Source organism: Lutjanus erythropterus, chromosome 21 (genome assembly GCF_056507025.1).
Source record: "Lutjanus erythropterus isolate fLutEry1 chromosome 21, fLutEry1.hap2, whole genome shotgun sequence".
NCBI lineage: Eukaryota > Metazoa > Chordata > Actinopteri > Lutjaniformes > Lutjanidae > Lutjanus > Lutjanus erythropterus.
The window spans coordinates 23,402,588-23,425,333 of record NC_139337.1 but is presented as its reverse complement, the minus strand read 5'-3'; the positions used below and the strand labels follow the sequence as shown (position 1 = coordinate 23,425,333).

The 22,746-nt window shown below is 39.0% G+C and overlaps 1 protein-coding gene and 1 long non-coding RNA gene across 2 annotated transcripts in view; both read right to left on the bottom strand.

The window, feature by feature from the left end:
* Window positions 1-3,612, bottom strand: part of LOC146307691 (uncharacterized) — a 35,667-nt gene extending 32,055 nt beyond the window's left edge. The window contains exon 1 of the long non-coding RNA XR_014772731.1: window positions 3,482-3,612. This is a non-coding gene — a long non-coding RNA (uncharacterized LOC146307691). The remainder of the gene's footprint in view (window positions 1-3,481) is intronic.
* A 2,965-nt stretch (window positions 3,613-6,577) lies between these two features.
* myca (MYC proto-oncogene, bHLH transcription factor a) lies at window positions 6,578-9,066 on the bottom strand. The gene is made up of 3 exons (XM_084747583.1): window positions 8,926-9,066; window positions 7,934-8,612; window positions 6,578-7,605 (listed from the first exon to the last, which is right to left on the bottom strand). The coding sequence occupies exons 2-3, from the start codon at window positions 8,577-8,579 to the stop codon at window positions 6,971-6,973; spliced, it is 1,281 nt and encodes a 426-aa protein (XP_084603709.1). The 5' UTR covers window positions 8,580-8,612; window positions 8,926-9,066; the 3' UTR covers window positions 6,578-6,970.
* Window positions 9,067-22,746: the final 13,680 nt, after the last annotated feature.

Genomic DNA, 22,746 nt, shown 5'->3' with positions numbered 1-22,746 from the left:
GTGTTTTTAGCTGCTGTTTAGACAAAATTAGACATTTTACATCACTGAGCTCTGGGAAAGAGTGATGATCCCTTTTTAATGACCTTCTGACATTTTACACCCTGAATGATCAGTCGAATTCATCACCAGATTAATTAATCATGACAACATTATTGGTTTCAGTCTAGCCCTAGTTTTTGCCTCTCATGTATTGGTGTTTACCAAGTTGCACCTCTGGCTGTTTTCACACATGAACTTTGGACAGTGGCTGGAGAATCAGGTCTGGACTTTTTCCAGAGTTGCCCTCTCACACATGTAGCACACAACAGGAGATTATCTATATGAGACGCAATCTCACCAGTACCTCAAACGCCTCACCAGCACCTGACGAGACAACTGTCATCTGTCATCTGACCATCACACTCATAATTTCCATAGACATTAACAAAATTAACTTAGTCACATGCAGGAGCAGGTGACATGTTGAGTGAAGCTGCAATGGCCAGATGCAACACAACTTCTGACACCACATGTCACACTTAGAAAATAGAAAAATGTGTCGCAGTCACATTTAGTGTGACGTATCAGTGAAGCCAATGCCGGCTTGGCATGAGAGATATCAAGGAGGTTTAACATCTGGTCGTATTGGGAACAGGTTGGGGAGACGGGCAACAAGCGACAGCCAATGAAAGCACGAGCTGGGGGAGGTGAGGAGTCGAGAGAGGGAGAGACGGAAAATTAACAGAGCAGCAGCCAAAAAAGCTCAAATATAGGGAAAAAAATAGCAAAAAGGAATTACTAATCATCTTATCATCACTTGTTATTTTTAATAGTTATTCATAGCTATTAAAAATACGGTGAAAGTTTATTGTTTCAGTGGCCTAATATCATTTTGGATAATAATGTTAATTGTTAAACTGTAAAATAATAACCCTTGTTGTTATACGAACCCTTTGACACAAATTTTAACCACTTTTGTGGGCTCAATACAAAAAAACATGTTTGTGTATATGTTCTATATTCTGTATATTATATTCAGTCTGAAGAGTATGGGCCGATATATTGACATTGGACTTTTTTTACTCTCTAATATCAACATTGGCATCAGCCCCAGTATTGGTTGTGCCCTAGTTCAAACTAGCGTCACTTCCAGCAGCGCTGATGCAGCACTGTGTGGAGACGGGACTGGCTATGCGAGACAACAACAGTAACATGCTGCACACTGATGCTTCAGTATTAATGATCTCATGTTTTCACCCACATGGTTGGAAGAGTGTCGAAAGGGGTTTCTATCTGTGCTCATTTATCTTTAAGATAACCTTATGCAGCTCTAAGCTCTATGTCTTGAATGCAACACTAAATATTGGTGGGGGGTTTTTTTCGCATGTCGGAGAAGTTTGTCTTCAGGGCTTTCTGCTAGAAAGCCTTAACCTCTACCCTTCCCCTGACCCTCTGCCTAAACCTAACCTTTCTGGCAGCAAGCCCTGAAGTCAGAGGACACCTAAACAGGTAGAGGTAGGAGTCGGAACTGGTAAGATTTTATTGATACCAATGCCATTATCAGTTCTGCTTACTGGTGTGATTCTTTATCAGTTCTCTTATTGATTTCTTCTCGATTTTCGTTGTGGAAAAAAATAAGCCTACACCAGTTTTCAATGTCAACGCAACCATTTTATTATCTCTGAGTTGGAACACAGTGTAGGAACAGAGTAGAAAAAAGGCTCTCCGCCTCGTCTCAGTCTTGCCACGACTATTTAGATAATCAATTAATCTGTTTGAATAATTTTTTAAGAAAAAAAGCCAAAATTCTCTGATTCTATCTTCTTAAAAGTGAATATTTACTGGTTTCTTTCTGATTTCTGAGGATGTCATCTTTGCATTTACATTTTTGACATTTTATGGACCAATACAACTGATCAATTAGAAAATGATCAACAGATTACTTGATCATGAAAATAATTGTTGCAGGAAGGACTTGAAAAAGATGCATGTATGTGTGCTCCACATGTTTGGACCTATTTTTCAACTGACAATATTGTGACAGGATTAATTTAAACATTAATCAAGAATGTAATCGACAGATTAATCAGCAATGAAAATAATCATTAGCTGCAACCCTAGTTTCCAGCAGAATAGGTGCATGAGTTTGATATAATTGTTTTTCAGTGTGCAACTCTCAGAAAATTGATAAAGGGAATTGATAAGGCTGGATGCATACGAATCCGGCGGATCGGACAATTTGGAACCAGTTCTCAACTGGAGACACTTCTCGATTCTCGTCCTAAGTGCAGGTGCATAGTCACTCTTCTGAAGCTGAAACAGTTTGGGTTCGAAAAGGCAAACTTGATTCAAGTAATTAAATATTAACTGGAGCGCCTGACAAGGTTGTGAAACTTTTTAAACAGATTATAATACTGCAGTTTGTTCTGCAGAAAGAAAGACTCTCCACATGCTGTTGATGATACAGAAACATGGTGTAACACTGCAGGTATTTGTAACCAATAAATGAGAAAAAAAAAAACACTTTTCACCCAAATCGAGTCCAGTTCTAACAAAAAACACCTCTCCATTTATGTCTTTTGACTTGCAAATGACCAAGACCATACTAACTGGTGATTAATCCTGCATTTTCTTTGAACAAAAATCACACCAGAGCACTTTCTCTGCACAGAGATTTTCAGTGTTTTCTTGGACTAAACTTCAGCAGGGTGGATGCATGTTGTCATGGAGGCTTGAACCTGTAGGTCAGACAGTTACAGCACACTTTCCCTGCTCACACAATGCACCATCCTGCCCACCCAGAAAGTCCACACAATGAATCCACACTAATCCCATCTTTTGTGGACCTCCTCCCGTGTCTCAGAGTGGCTGTATCTCATGTCTCAGACATCCAACATCTTCTGTTTAAACTGCTTTCACAGGCACTCAAATATAGTCTATATTTATATTATATATTTCTTCTTTTGTTCAGCTCGCAGGACCTGATGCTTTTATCATGTGTTGTTATGATCCAAACAAACCACTGACAGACAGCAGAGATAAAACAAAGCTTGAAGCAGCACCAGACTTAATGCTCCACAGAGAATAAAGTACACAATATAGAGAATAAAGAAAGCATCTCCTCAGTGTGTGATCAGCTGAACCAACAGTAGACTAACAGGAACAAACGCTATAAGCACCTCCAGCTCCAAACTCTGCAGTATTAGTATGAGTTGGACAGACAATAGAGAAGCCAGACGAAAATAACACTTACACTCAGAACAATAGTTTCAGACAGGTTGTACCAGGAGAGCTTTTATATTCACACCACATTAAACCTCTGCAACGTCGCTATCATTCCCACACTCACGATCACTCCTTTAAATTAAGTTTTTAACCACACAGATTGAAAGATAAAGAGATTTACTTTACCATATTATCAGCTCTGTTAATCAGTCAAATTAAAGAATTAGTTGAATAATGATGAATGCAGTCGATTGGAGACAATATAAAGAGCTCTTACCGCTGCTTTGTCGCTGCTTTGTTGCTTTTATATTCCTTTTTTTTGTGATCATCAGTCGCGTCTCCACACACACACACACATCTCCACCTCACTCCATGTGCTCACGACCAGCACCACGCGCTCAGGGGAGCGCTCGGGATACGGCGCGTGACGTCACGGCGAGACTGGAAAGCCGGTCGAAAAATCTGTCCAAAATTAATAATAATACCGATATATTATTGTCATATGCGATAAAATATATCATGGAGAGACTTAATTTAATGCGGTACTCGACTTTGAGGTTAAATTAAGTGTTTTTAGGTGATATCTTTGATAAATTTCCATCAATATTCCTAAAAGATTTAACGGTTATATTTTTTTATCACACCGATTTTTTTTTTTATTTTTAAATATGATTCTGATAGGTCAATTACAGCTTTCTAAGGTCTTTTATTTCTGAACAGCAGACTGTTGCTATGAATAACGGACCGTTGCTATGAAGAACAGACCGTTGCTATGGACACAGTTCTGGTCATAGACTCTGCAGGAGAAATAAAATAATTTTAAATTACTAAAATCATTTTAAAATTCACATTGTGTGTCAAATTCTTTCTTTATTTAAGTAATTAACAATAAAAAATAGCAATTAAAAATAAAAATTGTAATATTTTTTTTCCGCTTAGGGCTCCTGCATCAGCCTGCCTGGGTTTATTTCACCATAACGACCCGCTCAGTGTGCATTATCTCTTACTTGCACAGCTTTTTAAAATTCTCTCTTTGGATTGTTCAGTTACAGCATTCAGAGGTATATTATTTCTGACTAGCAGTCTGTTCCTATGAAGAATAAACTGATGCTATCGATATAGTCTGATCATAATCTCTGGAGGAGCAGTGAATAATTTTAAAATAATTTTAAATGAATATTTTGCCTCAAATTATAGCCTTATTAGTATATAGGATGTAAGAAGTGAGATAATGTACAGTGAGCTTTCAGCAAAGCCTTGTAGGCTAATTAACAAACTTATTATACAGCTTTGTTAAATACTCAATTCTGATTGGTCAATTTCAGCATTTAAAGGTCTGTTATTTCCAAATAACAAGCCATTACTATTGATGCAGTTGTAATCATTGAATCAAAAGGAGCAATAACATGATTTTAAAATTCGCATGTCAGTGGCCAGGTAATAAGAGGAATAATGTACAGTGAGAAGGTCATTATCATGAAATAAACCCCTTCATGATGATTCAAGACCTGCATTACCCTGTCAAGGGTTATTTCACACGGTCTGATATTTCTATATAGCAAAATATGGATGCAGTTGCTATGGATGTAGTTCTGATCATAGGCTCTGGAGAAACAATAAGATAATTTTTATATCAATAAATCATTTTAAAATAATATTAAGTGTCAATGACCGATTTTGTTTATTAAGTAGCAGTGTGATAAGCAGGATACTGTACAGTGAGCAGGTCATTATGGAAAAATGACCCACTCACTGTGTATTATCCCTTATGTAATCTCATTTAATGCTAGAAGTGATAGATTCTTCTTAAAAAAGCACACAATATGTGTAAATATGAGAAATTAAATTAAGTGATTTGATCATACTCACAGTAAGAATCAGTGCCAGAATGTTTAACCCGACAAGGAGTTTGAAGTAGCTTTAAATGTTGTTCCAAGAACAATGTTCAGGAAGAAAATCATGTAGGAACTTGAGTCTGTGCAAGAACTGATATTTAAGTCTAATTCTGATGGTTGAATTCCTCTTTTCGTCTAGAAAACAGATATTGGAGTGAGTGTGACACTGTTTGATAAAATTTAACGTCAGTTATATTTGAGTATCTTCAATAACAAGCTGTCACGGAGGATAAAATGCGTCTTAGTGCCACTTTCAGTTTTAAGTTCAGTTCTAAAACCTTGGTCTGAGTTTACCTTGTCTTTCTTTATGACCATGTACTACTGGGAGGAGTGTTTCTATTTGCTATTATTGATAGATTTCCACTAATATTTCCTCAAAGATTCAAACTGAAATCATTATCTTTGTGTAACATCATCATTTATGGTAGAAACGATAAATTTCATGTAAAAAACACACACTTGTAGTGTGTAAATAGTCTCCACAGGCACTAATCTATGTGTTTGCACGTTATGGCAAACTTATTTGTGTTTATACAACAATAGACTGACCTGGGACATGAAGTTAAAAGATTATTTTCATCACATTTGATCACTTAATGCATACTTGCCAACCCCTCCCACTTTTCCTGGAAGACTCCAGTTTTTCTTTTCTTCTTCTCCAGTTTCCTCCTGGGGCCACAGTTCTCCCAAATTTCTCCAGATTTATTTATTTCCACTCCTTTTTTTTTTCCTTACACAAAGTTTTAAAGGAAAGGGGCACATTTTTTAAGAGCAGCCTGACTAACATAGCCTTTGAATTGTCATTTTTAAGTCATCTGTAGGCATCTGTTTGCAAAAAATGTGTACCTTACTTATTTTATTTTCATTCTGAAAAAAATCACCAGCATGCAGAAAACAAAGTCTTTGAAACCCACAATGATCAAATCCTCCCTATTTTGAGATTTCAAAGTGTTTCTGCTGTATAAAAGCAGAAACAGTTCAAGGTAAATCAGGTCAAATTTGATAGAATTCCCTCACAGTCCAAAAAAAATGATATTATAGCAGTCATAACACTTTCTGATGACATTTATTCACTTTAGCATTAGTAATATTTGAATATATTCAATAAAAAGCACTCACTTAGGCTCAAATGTGCTTTAATGCCAGTTTAAGTGCTTCTTTACATAAATCAGACCATGGTCTGAGCTTACCTTGTGCTAGGACAGCATCAGAAATGCACCCTCAAGTGAAAATATTAGTAATTTCAACACTTAATGGACTTTGTTTTACATAAGGTAGTCAGAGAGAGAGAAGAGGGTCTTTAACCTAAACACAATCATCAAGTCCATGTCAGAGTGACTTTATACAAATTATGCAATCTTTTCTGCAGCTTGTGTCCTCCTGCTGAACCCCCTTCACATTTTAATGTTTTTATACTCATAAAAGGACCTGTGATGAAATGTGTGAGAAGTGTTTTTGTCAAGAACAAGGACACAAAATTCCAGAAGAAACATTTTTTTATATTTCAAAAAGAATCTAGGAACATAATGGAAAAAAACCAAACACTGGGTCTGAAACATCCAGACAAATTGAGATCCAAAAATACATTTTCTTAGGAAATATTAATTATATACAAAACATAAAAATTTATATTTTAGTGTGGGCCTTTCAACAGGGCAGCCCCATTTTTTTTTATATTTTATTAATAAAAATAAACTTTTAAATATTTAATCCACCCATAACTTCAATTGAGGCAGTTTTAACATTGAAATCAAACAAGATTCCAAACAACTTAATCCATTTTGCATTTGCATGCAACAACAACTGTACACCCTAAGTCTTGAACTTGCATAAAAAACAAAAGGCCAAAAAAAGTCTCTGATTCAAACTTCTTAAACACGAGAGCCCTGCAGCTGTGCGAGTCTCTGCTTTAAAAGTTCACTTCTCCTCCTCAGCTGCTCTTTGAGGGAGAGGAGTCTCTGTTCGTCCGACTGCATGCTGTAGATGCACTCTGTAGCCTTCTTCAGGATCACCACCTTGGCTGCCTTCTCATTGTTCGCTACCTCGGGGATCTCATCCCGCAGGGCGAAGAAGCTCAACTTGAGCTCGTTCCTCCGCTGGCGCTCCAGCACGTTATGAGTCCTTCTCTTGTCATAGTCCTCCGTGTCAGACGTCCGTGGGCTCGAACACTTGCGGTTGCTGCTGATCTGTTTGAGGACCCTGCTGTGGCCGCCAACGCTACCGCCGCCACCTCCTCCGCTGTTACTGCTGCTTTCCAGCTTCAGCCTCTTGACAGCCGGCTGCTCGTGCCTCATGGATGGATGGGCGGCGTAATTGTGCTGGTGGGTGGAGACGTGGCACCTCTTGAGCACGAGCGGGCTGGGATGCCTGGTCTCTGACGGGCTGGGGTCGCACCGCTTCACCGCCTGCCTCTTTTCCACTGTCACCACGTCGATCTCCTCCTCTTCCTCCTGGTCCTCCTCCTCCTCCTCCTCCTCTTCTTCGTCATCATCTCCATCTTCATCTTCTGCAACACGGAAAGCAAAACAATCTGCATCAGCATTGAGGTTGTGCTACAGTCATTCTGCATGCTACGTTGGGAAGGGAGGGGGCACAATCTCCCCTTCCACATCAGTTGATTGCTTCACCCTGCAGCTAATCTCACAGCAGTGTACAACATGACATGGGTGGAACAGACAGCACGCCTCCACCTCCTGCCTGCAAATCTGACTGCAAATCACAGGAATTACAGCGAGGGTTGACCTGCTTTTCATTCAAAATAGCAGAGATAACCCCTGCACACTCAACTAAGGGAGATTCCTAATTGCACAGAGGGGTGTGACTGCATGACTTACCTGAGTCACTACAACTGGAGCTGCTGCTGCCGCTGTTTGGAGGCGTATCCAATCCCAAATCCTTACTAGGCGGCGTCCCTGCGCTCTGCTTGGGCGTCTCTGCGATCGGGTAGGGGAAAACCACAGATGGATCAATGCACTCCGACGCTGCCGTGCTCAGATCCTGCAGGTAGCTGCTGTTCAGCCTCCACGGTGCACCTCCAGCCTCCGCCGCTGCAGAAGACGAGTCCTTCCGCGCGGCGTGCAGCGAGGCGAGCCGCTCCGACACCACCTTCTCCAGCTTGGCGGCGGCCGAGAAGCCGCTCCACATGCAGTCCTGGATGATGATGGACTTGAGGAAGCTTTGGGAGTAGTCGGCGTCGCAGATGATGCTCTGGTTGACCACATCGTCGCCCAGGAACTCTGTCACCATCTCCAGCTGATCGGCCGTGGAGGGGAAGAGGCTGGACAGGGACGGCCGTCGGCTCGGCGAAAGGGGAGGGGTCGGCAGCAGCTCGAATTTCTTCCAGATGTCCTCGCTAGGTGCCGGAGGCTGCAGCTGCTGAGGGTAGAAGTCCTCCTCCTCGTTATCGTAGTAGAAATACGGTTGGAGGGAGTCGTAGTCGAGGTCATAGTTTTTACTCGCCAAACTTGAATTCAGCGGCATGATGTCTCCGTTTTCCGTTCTCTTATTGAGAATCTGATTAAAAGAAATATAAAAAACCGTCTGATTAGATGTTCATTCTGTGCAGGTTCAAAGCTGCTGAAGAGTAAGCAACATCACATGGTTACTCCAAAACATCAACCCTGTCTGCACGCCTTGCATGCATGCACCAGTGCTGCAGCAGCAGGTGCTCAAACTGGGGAAACTGGGAGTAAATGTAAGCGCAAGAGGGGAAACCCCACCTTAACTGCACCTTCACTACACTGATACTAACGATTAACTACATTTTCTGGCCGAACTGGCGTGTAAATTTGACATGCAAGCTCCAGAAACCCTTCCCTCCCCTTACCTTTTTGATTTTAAACAGTCGGCGGAGGAAGAAAACGGGGCGAAATCGACCCAGAAGGCGCAAAAAAGGGCAGGAAAGTTAGTCCAACACGAAAGACACATTAAATCCTTCCACGGAGGTGTTGCAGTCAGTTTCAGTGAGGCTGCATGCAGAGCTGAGCGGCTGCAGGACGAGGCGCTGTCTGTCATCAGCAGCAGCATGAGAATCACAGCTGAGTCCTCTGCCGGCTGCTATATAAAGGCCGCAGCACCCCTCCTGTCCCTCCGCTGATCCATCCGCACGTTTCCCGCGAAACACTCACCGGCGTAAAAATATCACACAGCCCCCCTTCGATTTTCATTTTAAACACACCGAAATAATCAATACACGACATTAAAGTTGATTTAAACTCGAAACACCGGCTTTCATCGGCATATGTTGCATGTAATATATATATTTCTTTCCTTTACGCCGGGTCTAATTTCAGTAGAGAAGTGGGAGGGGTCATAGTAAGAGTAGAGCTCCATTGACGGCAGACATGCGAAAAATACTAATGTAAGTAGTAGTAGGAGATAATTAGGATGAGTTGTTTTACTACAACCCCGCCTCAACTAGCATGAAACATGCCAACCTGTTTCATAAAATCTGTTGAGTCTCGGTGCAGATTTTGAACCAATACGTGAGATTTTCTGCCCAAAAGTAGATAAATTTACCTGTTTCTACAGACACCACGCATGCATTTTTTATTAATCACAGTTATTAGCTGCAGAAATGCTTTAAATAAGGCATGTTGCCAGGTTTGCACGGTTTGTGCAGCATTTTCAGGAGCGCGCACACAGGTGCAGGGGCTTACCTCGATCTATCTGCAGGCACTGACAGCTCGGATGTGGTTGAAACAGGTGAATTCAACACTCAAAACACGCTAAATAATTGCAGTTTGCGGGTAACGCATGAGCGCACAGTAAGAAATAGCGCTCTCCTGACCATGCAATGTCAAATGTAGCTCGGTTTTTGAGGTTGGACAGATTGGCACCAATTAACTACAGGAAGGAAGTAATTAAAGGAATCAGATGGGTATACCGCAGTTGGATGGAGGTGTCCTCCTCTGCTCTCCTCTGCTGTGATCTGATGGGGAGGGGGAGATTGAGCGGGCTCGGAGCGCCCTCTGCTGGTCAAAGCGCCCACCCCAAACAGCCAGGACAGCAGCCAGGTAGGTGCAGGGTCACACAGATCACATGGAGGTGAACTTCAAACTCCACGAACCATCCATGAGGAAGAGGGAGATTACTGCCTGATAAACTGAATTGAATGAGTTGAATTGTTGGGCCTGAGTGAGGATGTGAGACTATAAATGTCTCAGTGATAAAACTGGGCTGAACGGTGGGCTGGTGGAGCTGTTTATTGGGGTTACTGGGTCACTTCATCAGAAAATAGAGTTCTGGAGAGTGTTAAATGATACATTTAACTGAACATGCAGCCTTTTGACAAAGTAGGCTGTGCTCTTTATAATCCACAGGAGGAAAAAAAATAAAAAATATATGTATTAGTAACATAGTGATTTAAGTTTTTTTTTTTTCAAGTCCGTCTGAACAAGTAAACACCAACTGAGGACAGTAGATTTTGTGCATTTGATTGTTGTTTTATGGGCAATCAAATATAACCAATCCCTGACAAAAATCATCACTTTTTGCTATTTGATGTGCTAAAATGTTGTTTTAAATCCACTTATTTGGCATACTTTTTTTTGTCTGAAGGGGACAGTTCAACCCAAAATTAAAAATAAATATTTTAATGAACTGAAGGATAAAGTTCAGTTATGGGCTGAGAAAATTCTCCTCCTCCTTAAACTAAATAAATGATATAAAAACCCTCCTGGATTAGCGTGAACATGCATTGTCACAAAGCTGAAAACATGCAGGACTGTTTTTCTGACTTTTTCTGGAGCGACAAACGTACGATCTTATCCAAGTAGTTAAATGAACTCGACCTTAAAGCGACAGTTTACCTTCCAAAATACGCATTTCCCCCAGTCCTGTAGTCCCATTTATCCTCTATAGTGTTTTGGTGTGAGCTGCAGAGTTTTGGAGATACCTGTCATAGAGATGTCTGTCTTCTCTCCAGTATGAGATGGCACTCGGCTTACGGTGCTCAAAATGGCAAAAAATACGTTTGAAAAAACCAGTATCTCTTTTGGAACATCATGACCTTGTCACTCAAGATAACCCTCACACCTTGTTGTGAGCCGTTTCATGAAGGATCTACTTTCTTTCTTCAGTAGAATCTACTTTGGAATCTACTTATGCTGGAAAGAAAGTGGTTCTACTGTACTGTACATGAAACTGCTCACAACAAGGTGTGAGGGTTACTATCATAATGTTAGTTCTTCATGGTTATCTCCTGCAATCTGATTGGGTGTTAAGTACTTAATGTTAAGTTATAATATGAAAAGTCAAAGTCAGCTGTCAGTGTATGGTGTTTTAGGATCTTTCAATGACATAAAAGACACTTGAGAGCCTTTAAACTGAAAATTTGGGTGTTTCTGCTTAATAAATGACCCAAACAATTAATCTAGCCAATACTGGAAAGAGTTGGTGATTCATTTTCTGACAGCAGATGCGATGATTAATAAACTTTCAGCACTTTAGGGAGCACATCAATCATATTGTACAGGCGAGGCTGACAGAGGCTGTCTGAGTCTACCTTTTATTTGCTTCCTTGTGTGCTAAATTTATTTTACATAGTTATATTTTTCTTGATTTGGGACTTAAGTGCAAAGACTTGCAACTTACTCGTGACTTGCAAAACCACCTCCTCTTTAGTTTTTAATGCAATTTAGAGTAATGCACAATATTGAATTTATTTTAGATCTGGTCCCTTTTGACTTATGGTGTCTTTTAAGAGTGAGTTAGGTTTTTATTATGAGCTCGCTGAGGGATATGTGGTGCACTAATGATCACGGGTACATAATTGTCCACTTCTTCAGGCTTCAGAGGAAAAAATAAATCAATAGCTGAGCGGGCAGAGCAGAGAGAAGGAGACCAGAGGGCAGAGGAAGAAAGAAGAGAGATACATTTCATGAGTTTCTCTTGTTATCACTTGAAGTCCAGAGGAAGTGGAAAAGAAAACCTAAAACTGAAATGACACCCTCTGTTGCGTCCTCTGTTTTCACTCCTTCATCCTCTCTCTCCCGTCTCCCCTTTCCTCACGTTGGGATGCTGTGCGGAGCGTAGCGATCATATCCAGCTCACTCATGTGTTGTGGTCATTGTGTTTATCGGCTCCGGATGTTTCTTGTGTTGCTGTGTGTGTTTTCAGAGCTCCCGGAGACACAGAGGGAGGCTTTGAGACCGACTGGCATCATTTCCTCTGATAACTGGAGGCTGAAGGAGAGGTTTGATTGTGTTTTTTTGCTCTCTCAGTAAAACTGGTTCTACCACTCTTGACTGACACAGTCTATATACAGTAAAGCACAGAGGTTCTGTTTACAAAAGCACTGATTATTACCCATAAAGGACAGAGATTTCCATTAAGTTTGGAAAATGATGATGAATATAGCAAGAAAAGTGGTATTTACTGCAGCTGATTAGTTCATAAAATGATAAAATGTTCCAAAAACTAAATGAATGATATTAGTTCTTGCAAGAGGGATGAATTATTCAACATAAAATGCTGTTGCAGTGTATTTATCACCATGTTATTTTTGTTCTTCAGAAGTCACCAGACTATAGAAAACTCAATCTTTTGGTATTAAAATCCATATAGATGTTGCATGTACAGAAGAGATGAACCAAATTGCATTAATGCAAATTTTGATGAAGATGCCTTTAAGTAGGGAACATGAAAGTTTAAAAAAAAGAGAGAAAGGTCCAAGGTACATCATGGTGAAATTCTACTAACACAGACAATACTTCAGATAACACTATAAGTTAAAAGTAAAAGAAAAAGTTAAAATAGAACTACAGGTTACAACCCACAGCCTTCTTCAGGGTGTGACACTCAGCACACTGTTGCTTTTATATGAGACAGAAAATAATTAATTAAGGGACAAATAACAAACAATAGCATTAAAACCAAAATAAGTTAATCTCCCTGCTGGGGATCAATGAAGGTTTATCTTATAAAGGGATAAAATGAAACTAAAACAGAGGAATTAGAGATAAAGTGGAGGATGAAAATTAAAATCTTAAGAGATCTGTGATGTCCTGTGGTCTTAATTATGTAGAATAATACCAGGCTGAGTGAGATTATTATCAAACCACTGCTCAATACTGTGAGCCAACAATCACAGAAAGAAGCACATCACATCATGAACAATGAACAAGCTAATTATTATTCACTTTATTGATCAATCTGCGGATTGGACTTTCAATTAATTGATTTGTATCACAGAATTATGAAAAACATAATCATTTTCTTTCAAATTATTTTTTCCAGCTAACACAGAACAAAACTGTAAGATGTTCAGTTTTCAGTGATAATTGTATTTTTTAAAAATTGCAGATTCTCACACTTAGAAGCTGTAACTGAAAATGTTGACATTTCTGCTTGATAGATGAGTCAAAGGAAAACTGTTGGTGACTAATTATATGATGATAGACTCACTGATCAATAAACGCATCGCTTCAGCACTGGAACAAAGATTATACTTAACTAAATCTAAACGAAAAACTAGGTGTGAAAAAAACATTTTGAAAATGAAAACTAGACTTTAGAAAACTAAGAATCAAAACTAACTACAGTAAAAAGTATTCAGGAGGTTTCTTTAACTTTAGTCTTTGTCAGTTTGGTTAAATAGCAAGTATGAGGAGGCATTGGTTCATATGTTTAAAACTTTTAAAATAAATAAAACAAACATAAAAACTAAACTGAAATGAGCAAACCACTCTGGAAACTAAACTGAACTGAAAGAAGAACTTAAAACCAAAATGAAAACATAAAATGATAATAAATCTGGAAGAATGAAAACTCACTCACATTCTGCAGTCAAAGGATGACAGGGTCTGTGTCTGAAATGACTCCCGATTTAATTTCTTGTGCACTAAATTTACTTTACATCATTTATAGTATTTGATTGTCAGGATTCTGTGAAAGCTAAAGAGTTTATAGTGCCCTCTAGTGTCCACAGCATGTACAACAGTTTTTGCAAATAAATCCTACTAAGCAGCTTTGCCTGATAGATCAGTTTGTCATCAGTTATTACACTACACTTTCCAGCTGTGGTGCAAAATAATGATTCATAAGGCCAGTGGTGGGATGTAACTAAGTACTTTTTCTCAAGTATTGTACCTTAGTGCAAATTTGAGGCACTTATAGTTTACTTGAGTGTTTCCATTTCATGCAATTTTATATTTCTACCTCACTACATCTCAAAGGGAGTATTTGTACTTTTTACTCCACTACATTTCTCTGACAGCGTTAGTTACTTGTTACTTTTCAGATTACGATTTTCAAACCATGTATCTCCAAAATCGGTGATTCTGGGGTTCACCCAAAAATGTAAATTCAGCCGTTATCTCATCAACCTCACGCCAATTGAAGGTCGGGTTTAGTTTTTTTTTAGTCTACAAAACACTGCTGGAGTTTCACAGGAAAACAACGTTGCAGAATCTCACAAATAATTTAGGTGAACGGTGACCAGTTTTCAGACGGTTGCCTCCGTACTGCCCGTCCGTGATCCAAGTCTCCTGAAGCCTTGAAGACTTGCACGTGCACACCGTCACACCACACACACCTAGCTGGGACGATGTGCACGTGCATGTGAACATGGCTCCAAACTAAGGATCTATGGTGAAGATTTAGGCTAAAAACATGACGTCTTTCAATTCAACTCACACTTGAAGCTAGTTTTGCTGATAGCACTTACTTTACTAAAGTCATTTTTGAATGCAGGACTTGTAGTGTAATGTTTTCACAGTGTGATATTAGTACTTTTACTTAAAAGATCTGAATACTTCTTCCTTGAAGGGATAAAATTACTGCAACACCGCATTCAAACAGACAGGAAGTAGCTCATCAACTGAAAGAGAAAGCAAAACTCAACTTCTCACAGAAAAGAACATAGACTATCTGAAGATTTTGTCCTTTTTGTACAATAACTTTTTGAAGATTTTGCCAAGAAAGACCATTTTTTATTAAACTGATCTTTATATCCAGTACCTGATCTGTGACTCTGCACAGGGTAGATCAGCACATCAACACATCTTTTCCATCAAACATACAGTTATGATATCTAACTGTTGAATGACTCACGAGGGAGATTTTCACACTAAAGGCGCAAACTGTTGTCCTTCATTTTGACTCAGAGGCTTCCTTTCTGAACTCCCCTCATTTCTGAACACAAACCAAACATCCTGTTAACTAATGAAATCACTAACACACAACATATTCTGGCTGTACAAGCTCTGCTATGTCTAATGTGTTGTCATTCTGTTAACATAAACAAGTTCAGTTCGCATCATGTTTCCCATAAAATGTATTTGCTAAATTAAATTGTCTATGAGACAAGGCTGACATTTCAAGAACAGCTGGATGTTTATTTTTGATCAGATTAAATCATTTTCGGGTGTATTTTGGATGTTTTGTTTGCATTAGTTTGAAGAAGACGTGTTACAGAAGCAAATTCTCACACTGACCAGTCCATAGAAAACAGTGTTTGTGCCCGTCGTGTCTTGTGACGGGAGATGTGATGCTGACACGAACTTGCCAGTGTGCAGCAAACTAAAGAAAAATCAGTGGTTTTCCAGAGGTTTGCATCATGCCATGTGGCAACATGTGACAAACATGTACACACACCTACACCTGAAATCATCCATACAGTAAAAGCTCAACAGACAAACAGATGGATAGATGTTGCCTTCAGTCTCATACGGTGAGAACACAGTTCAGCATGTTGCCTTGGTATGAGGCAGAAAATCAATAGTTGTTCAGCTTAGTCGGTGAGAGGAGGATGCCAACATGGCAGATATGTCAGACCACTCAGAGCTAATTGTGTCATTAATTATTGAAAGTGACAACAGACAGATATTGACACGGCCTGGAACAGCTAACCTACACCCTAATCTGCAGTGCATTTATTGTAACACACTCACAGCTTTGTATTTTGTTCTTAAAATTGTATTTGTCTCTTAATGTGTGCACAGATTTCTGCCAGTGTCAGTTTAGACATTTTAAAATGTTTCTAAATTAAAAGAGGGAGCAAAACAGATAAATACTGAGTTTATTCTCCATCCTGTATCAGTAGAAATCTGGCCAACTGTTTTTTTATGATCATGTTTTACTTCTGACTTTACTATGTTCTTTAAACACATACACGCTGTGCAGCTGCAGCAAGACAAAACCCTATTCACCCTGGCAATATTTCATAACCACCTTATACCCTATAACACCCTATAATATCAGATAAAATAAAGGAATATTTGAAACAAAAAGTAACTTAATAAATGAATCCGATTTTTTAATCGACAACAGAAAGAAAACACTGTAAACCACAAGACAGCTTGAACCCATGTCTTCTCATTGCCTTATAAAGATACCTATACTTAAGAAACAAAACAAGTAACAAAAGGGGAAAGGGGGAAAGAAAAAGACTTCATCACTTGGGTTATTTTGCAAGAAAGATGAAACCCATCCATGGCCGTAGGCTTGAGTTCATTTGTTATTGATTAAATACTTTTTAACCTGAAAATTTCAACTGACATGTTCTTTTTTTCAGCCCTGAGTAGTGTCTGCAGGTATTCCTTTTAGACTGCATTCATGTGTACATATGGGAGAAGTTTGCCTTCATGGCTTTCTGCCAGAAAGCCTTTCTCAAACACAAGATTTTTCAAATGGGAGACCCATGTTTTTGTCCCATGTTTAAGCAAAAGTCAATACTGACTTATTTTTTCAACCCAAACCTTTCTGTCATGCCCCCCCATTCAGAAGTTGGTGAAAGTTCAAGCCCCCGGTGCTGCCATTACTTAACATACCCAATTTTTACATTACAAATATTTTTTTACCCACTAGCATCATAATGTGTATCACAGAGGGTGAGCAAGACTTTCAATAAGTGTTAAGTTACTCTTCAAACGTATTGTTTTGAGTGTGTGTGATAATAACTGAAAGTTACCCAGATGAGTGTATCAACACTTTTACAAGGGTGTTGGCTGGTTTCAGAAGTGTGGGGAGGCACAATTAAGTCATGCACACATAATAACTATCATTTCCGTAGAAAGCACGATAAATTTCCATAAGTATATAAATGTATTGTGCTCTCTATATCAAACAGAAAGATAGGAAATGCTGTTTAAACATCTGCACTGTCAGAAAGACCACTGTGTGAAATTTACTGGCATCTAGTGGTGAGGTTGTAGATTGCAACCAGCTGAATACTGCTCACCTTACCTCACCTTCCAAGTGTGCAGGAGAAAATACAGTGGCCCTCATGGAAGAAGACTTACTCCCTCTGTTGATATAAACCAGTTAATAAAGAAACATTTATTCTAATGTTATTTATCAGGTAAAATTAATAAAAAATAAAAGGCCCATAACTTATCTTTCTTTAAAATAAATTATTTTGAAATGAACTGACTTATTAACTTATTTAACTTGGTGCAAGAATTGACAGATAAACCAGATATTGTCTGCATTTAATAACTGCAACTGTATTTAAAGGTAGAATCAGTAGAATTTGTCCGAGCCGATCATAAACGCACCATAAAGATAGTTGATCGTTGAGTCTCGTTCCTAGAACATCTGTTTTGGGTGGGTAAAGCGTCCCGAGCACCAAAAAGTAATGAAAAAATAAAGAAATACAGGCAGAAAGCAGCGTCTCTGCAGATGCAAACACCTCCACACACTTCTAGTGGGTCATAAGTTCATTGATGAGCTTATACATTGTTTTAAGGAACATGCTGCACATTACAGCATTCTGACATGTTGGAATGATTCATAAATATAAACCTCTCCTCCTGGGGAGAATGAAAAGCATGTTTAAGCTCTTTTACTATGGAATATACATTTATGGGATCAGAATTATCCTCATTTCTGTGAAACTTTTGCTCCTCTTCAGCTGATTCAGTTGTCTTCTCCTGCAGAGCTCACCATCTGATCCTACTGATCCTACAAAGATTAGCCTTCTGTTGCTAACAGCCTCATTTATCCCGTCACACAAAGCCGGCATATCTGTCCCTCCTTCCTGCGAATCATTTTATTTTCATTGTGAATTAAAAACTGGTTAGAGGGCCACCTGGCACCCTATCATGGACTGGATTTGGTCTGCAGGCTGCGAATTCAGTATTACTCTTAATGAAAACATACTTTAATATTATATATGATGGACAACACGTCTCCACTTCCTCTAACTTTACAATCGAAGCTAAAAGATCCCAGATACGGGTGCTGCCATCTTGCATTGCGTTCAGCTGTCAATCATGGCACGAAACCCTGTTTTTAGATGATTAAATAACTAATTAAAACCAAACTGATCAGAAAAATGAACAAACGTCTATGATCTTTTAATTTGGCTCATGTCCTTTGTATTGGCATTGGGGAGGCAGGATTTATGACTTGTGCTGCAGCCCGCCAGCAGGGGGCGATTGAGATGCTTCAGCTTCACTTTTGGGGAACTGTGATCTCATCCACCTCTAAAATATAGGTAATTGCATCTTTAGAGCAAAAAGTTTTAGTTAGTAATTGTAGAATATTAACTGTATTTAAGAATGTTTTACCTGAAAAACAGGAGGTAAAGTTTTTGTTGGTTTTTGAGGCTGCATGCAGATTGACAGCAGCCCCTGCAGACACCAATTAGGGCAGTTAAACCAGCAAAATACGCTTTGTTGTTGTTGTTGTTGGGTTGTTGCCAACCAACAATTATCATTCAACAGTACCTGTAGTCAACTGTTTTAACACGTCCTGATAACCATTCATTAATTATACGTGATTGCATAATCATCTCTTTGATTTAGAAACAACTCTTGTGCAACTGTAGTCACATGATGCAACTTGTTCATCAGTAACAGTCCCATAAACAAACAGTGGAGCAGTTCGTGCTTTGTTGAGGGACACCTGTTGCCATAGAGCCAGTTTAGACCTTGAAGCGCTGCAGGTACATAACATGTTTCCCTGCTGCACAGTGCAAATCCAGTCAGTTCTGTTCATTTTACATGAAGAGGGATCATTTCTGGCGTTACATGAATGTACTTCTCTGAGTAAACTGGGTCGGTATGTCAAGTCATTTTCACTAAAAACAGACCACACCAGCAGCATGAGACACAACAGCTGGGTTGGGTTTTGTGTTCTTGGGTTTCTGAGCCGGAAGTAGCGAGACCCTACATCAAAAACCCTCACTGAAAGATGCAAAATTACAAGAAAAGACAGGAGAGAGGAGAGAGGACAGTTTTAAGAGCGCCCATCATATTCAAAGCACGTATATTCTTCTGAATGTAAGTTGTTTTTGTATCCTTTGGCAAAGTGTTCTGCTGCAGCACATATAATGAATCAGCTGTGAGAAGCCTGGGGAGGAACAGCTGGAAAGTTAAGAGGTGAGTGATAAACTGCTGAAGGAGAGGCAACTTTGATGCTCTTATTTTCCAGCAGAGTTGCCTCCAGTTTCCACAGAGCCAGACGTGAGTGAAGATGTGTGACTAACATCTGTTAGTTCCCCTCTCGCTCCAGTTTAGTTTGTGACCAACATGTAATGATTTGCTCCTTCGGTGACAACTCAGCATCAGCTGCTTTATTTGATGCCTAATCTGTGATAAATATGAATAATTTGTTGGAAAAGTTGGACGATTCTGCCACTGGAGAGATGACAAATGGAGCTTTCCACTCCCTGAAATGCAGCTCGTCTGTGTGACTCATGTTTTTCATACTGTACATTCTTGTGCAGACTTACTGTGAGTACAGGAAGATGCTGTTTTTAGCCAGCTAGCAACATGGTTGTATAGATGGCAAAGTCAATCTGTTAGTCCACACTGAAATATCTCATTCTCCACAACTACAGGATGGATTCAGATTAATTTTGTACCGGCATTCATGGTGACCAGGCAAAGAGACCGACTGCATTCACGTGTGATGTGTCCATAGCAGCCATTTTATTGTACCCAGTGAGCACAAACCAGGATCTCAACATTGATTTTTATTCGAAAACTGGTTGATCTTTGGTCTGAATGACCTCTTTTCACCCTCTTTTCAATCAGCTAAAATACAGTTACAGCATCAACATGCCACAAAACACAATCATTGAATCATTTTGTTAACTTGTTCAGTTATAGACGATGTTGATTAGTGTCTGTAGCATTTCTCCAAAGTCTTATTTCACTGTTAGGTGCTATGCATTTAATGTTTCATATATAATGTTATAAATATGAACTAAATAGGTTGTGTGCTGCCAACAAGAAGCTTCCAGGACATTGTATTGGGACAAGATATTAATGTAAAATAAGGAAATTGCTGGCTCAGCTGTAGCTTAATGTGCATTTGCAAGCACTTAGGCATATTTTGTATAACTCTGACTACTCTGAAGGTAAATCCACCAGGACGTTTATAAAGAGCAACAAAGAAAGTGTGGTGGATGAGAAATTAAATGCATTCTCTTAGTGGGGCTCCAAAGTGACGATTGGCAAGTTTTTGCACATTGGATAAAAATGGAGAATAAAAAATGTCATTGCAAATCCTGCCGCAATATAGTTTAAATGCTTACATTCAATCAACGTCTTCAAAAGCTTTAACTGCTGAACCTGTTCTGAAAGTCTTTTCACCAGTTTTATAAGCATTTTTTCAATGGAAAATTTCTCACTGGGTAGTGAGAACATTTTTTTAAATTAAAATCTGTATAAAATCACCTATAGTAACCTCTAATCACACTCTCATGAAACCACAAACTAGACATTCAGAGGATGGATTGTTTTCTTAGGTATAGTGACAACAAGGGGGTCTGTGAGCGATACCCACAATATAAACGTTCACCAACCAGTTGCTGAAAAATGCAATTGTTACAGAAAAGTCACACATTTTTGATACAAAATCACAGCACACAAAAATAAAAGTGTTTACTGTATTATGAAGAAAAACTTGCCACACAGTGCTGAGCTGGATTTCAAATGAATCTTCAGGTGTCCACATTTCAGATGATGGACACCTCTATGAGGCATGTACTGCTGACCTGCTGTCACCCTCCAAAAATGTCAGAATGGGTTTATTGTAGAGCAGCGGTGGAGTGGAAGGAGTTAATATGTATTGAAAGTCAGCAAACTCAGTCAGAGGCAATGATGGTTCCAGTCTGAGTTCTTTTATATATATTTGTTTTTCATAAATATTACATAGTTGCACAAAGTACATACACTGATGTAAGTTGCTGAAGCAATGCAATGTGACAGGTGTGTATTCAAGAAAATGGGAAAGTCGCAGGTCTGATCGTTGTTTTCCTGAGAGCTGATGGCCTCCTAGGTGACCACTAGAGGGAGCGATGTATCACTTGAAAACTTATATTGCCATTCACTAAACAGGTAAATATAAATCCTTATTATATATCACAATATTAGTTCTATTTTTACACTGTGTGAAAAGAGTAAAGCATTGTTTAAAGTTTTACTAAATTTGTACTGTACTTGTACTTGTTTTTATGTGAAATTATTCAGTATTTTCATGTGTGTGATTATCTTAAAGCTAATCCTGGAAAAATATTCTTAAAACTTAGGAAAACTTTCCTAACTCCCTGCATTTAGATTTTTAATCTTAACAATTCTTAGTATTTATTCAAAGATCTTGAACATATGTTTATGTTTGTGATGCTCTTGTGTTTGAGTTGTCACAAAATCTTAAATTCCCCGATGACTGTCATTGTGTTTCAGTGTATTTGTCTCTGTGTATACCTGACTGTAGGTGCATTTCCCAGTGATCTCATCATTGTCCACACACTGTTTGTCCCAATCAGTCTCAGTTTTCTTAATCTTAATTATCTCGCGCCACAAATTTTTGGTCATCAGTTTTTATGCCCTGTAAATGTTTGGCCTCCAAATGTGCTCAGAACACAGAGTTCCCTGAGTCAGAGCACCATAAAACTTCTTAAATATAATAAACGGTTGAAGCAAATAGGTGTTTAGATGAGTGTGAGACATCTGCTACCCTGGAAACCCATAAAAGAGGGTTTCCTACTCAGATAAAAACTCAATATCTCCAAACTGCACAATATAATTAATGATGCAGGTGTGTTTTAATAACCTGGGAAACTTGTAAACACCAAGTCATGGAAAATTAATACTAAGTGAACGTGTTCATTGCTGCAAGCAGTGATCTTATCCAAAGTGGCCACCTCCTACAGCAACTGCAAGAACAAACAACTCTCTGTTAAACTAAATTAGATTATTATTAAAGTGCATATGCATTATTCTAACACACACACACATACATTTATTAATTTGGGGTCCTGGCTGTTGCATCATATATAAACTGAGACATTTTTGCCTGGATACCTGGGCAGCACCTCGTACTTTGTTATTCAAAACCACACCCACAAAATGTAACACACTTTTTATTTTAAAATGTGCTTGTAAAAGTTGATTGTTTACTTTCCAAAGAAAACCACAAAGTCCTCTCTATTATTGAGTAGTTTTAACTCACAGAGTGTACTTGCAGGTATACGGGCTCTCTGGTAAACATCTGCCTTTAGTTACAGCTGCCAGGCAAAGGCATGTCTGCTAGTAAAAGGCTGAGTCGACTGTTAAAACCAATACAGAACCCCCCTCAGGCACCAGGCAGACGCACAAACAACTTTCTGTTTTGACTGAACGTTTGCTCACAGCTCCTTACGCCACAACGCTGGCACGTTTCCATTTCAAACTAACTGTCAAAAACAAGACACATT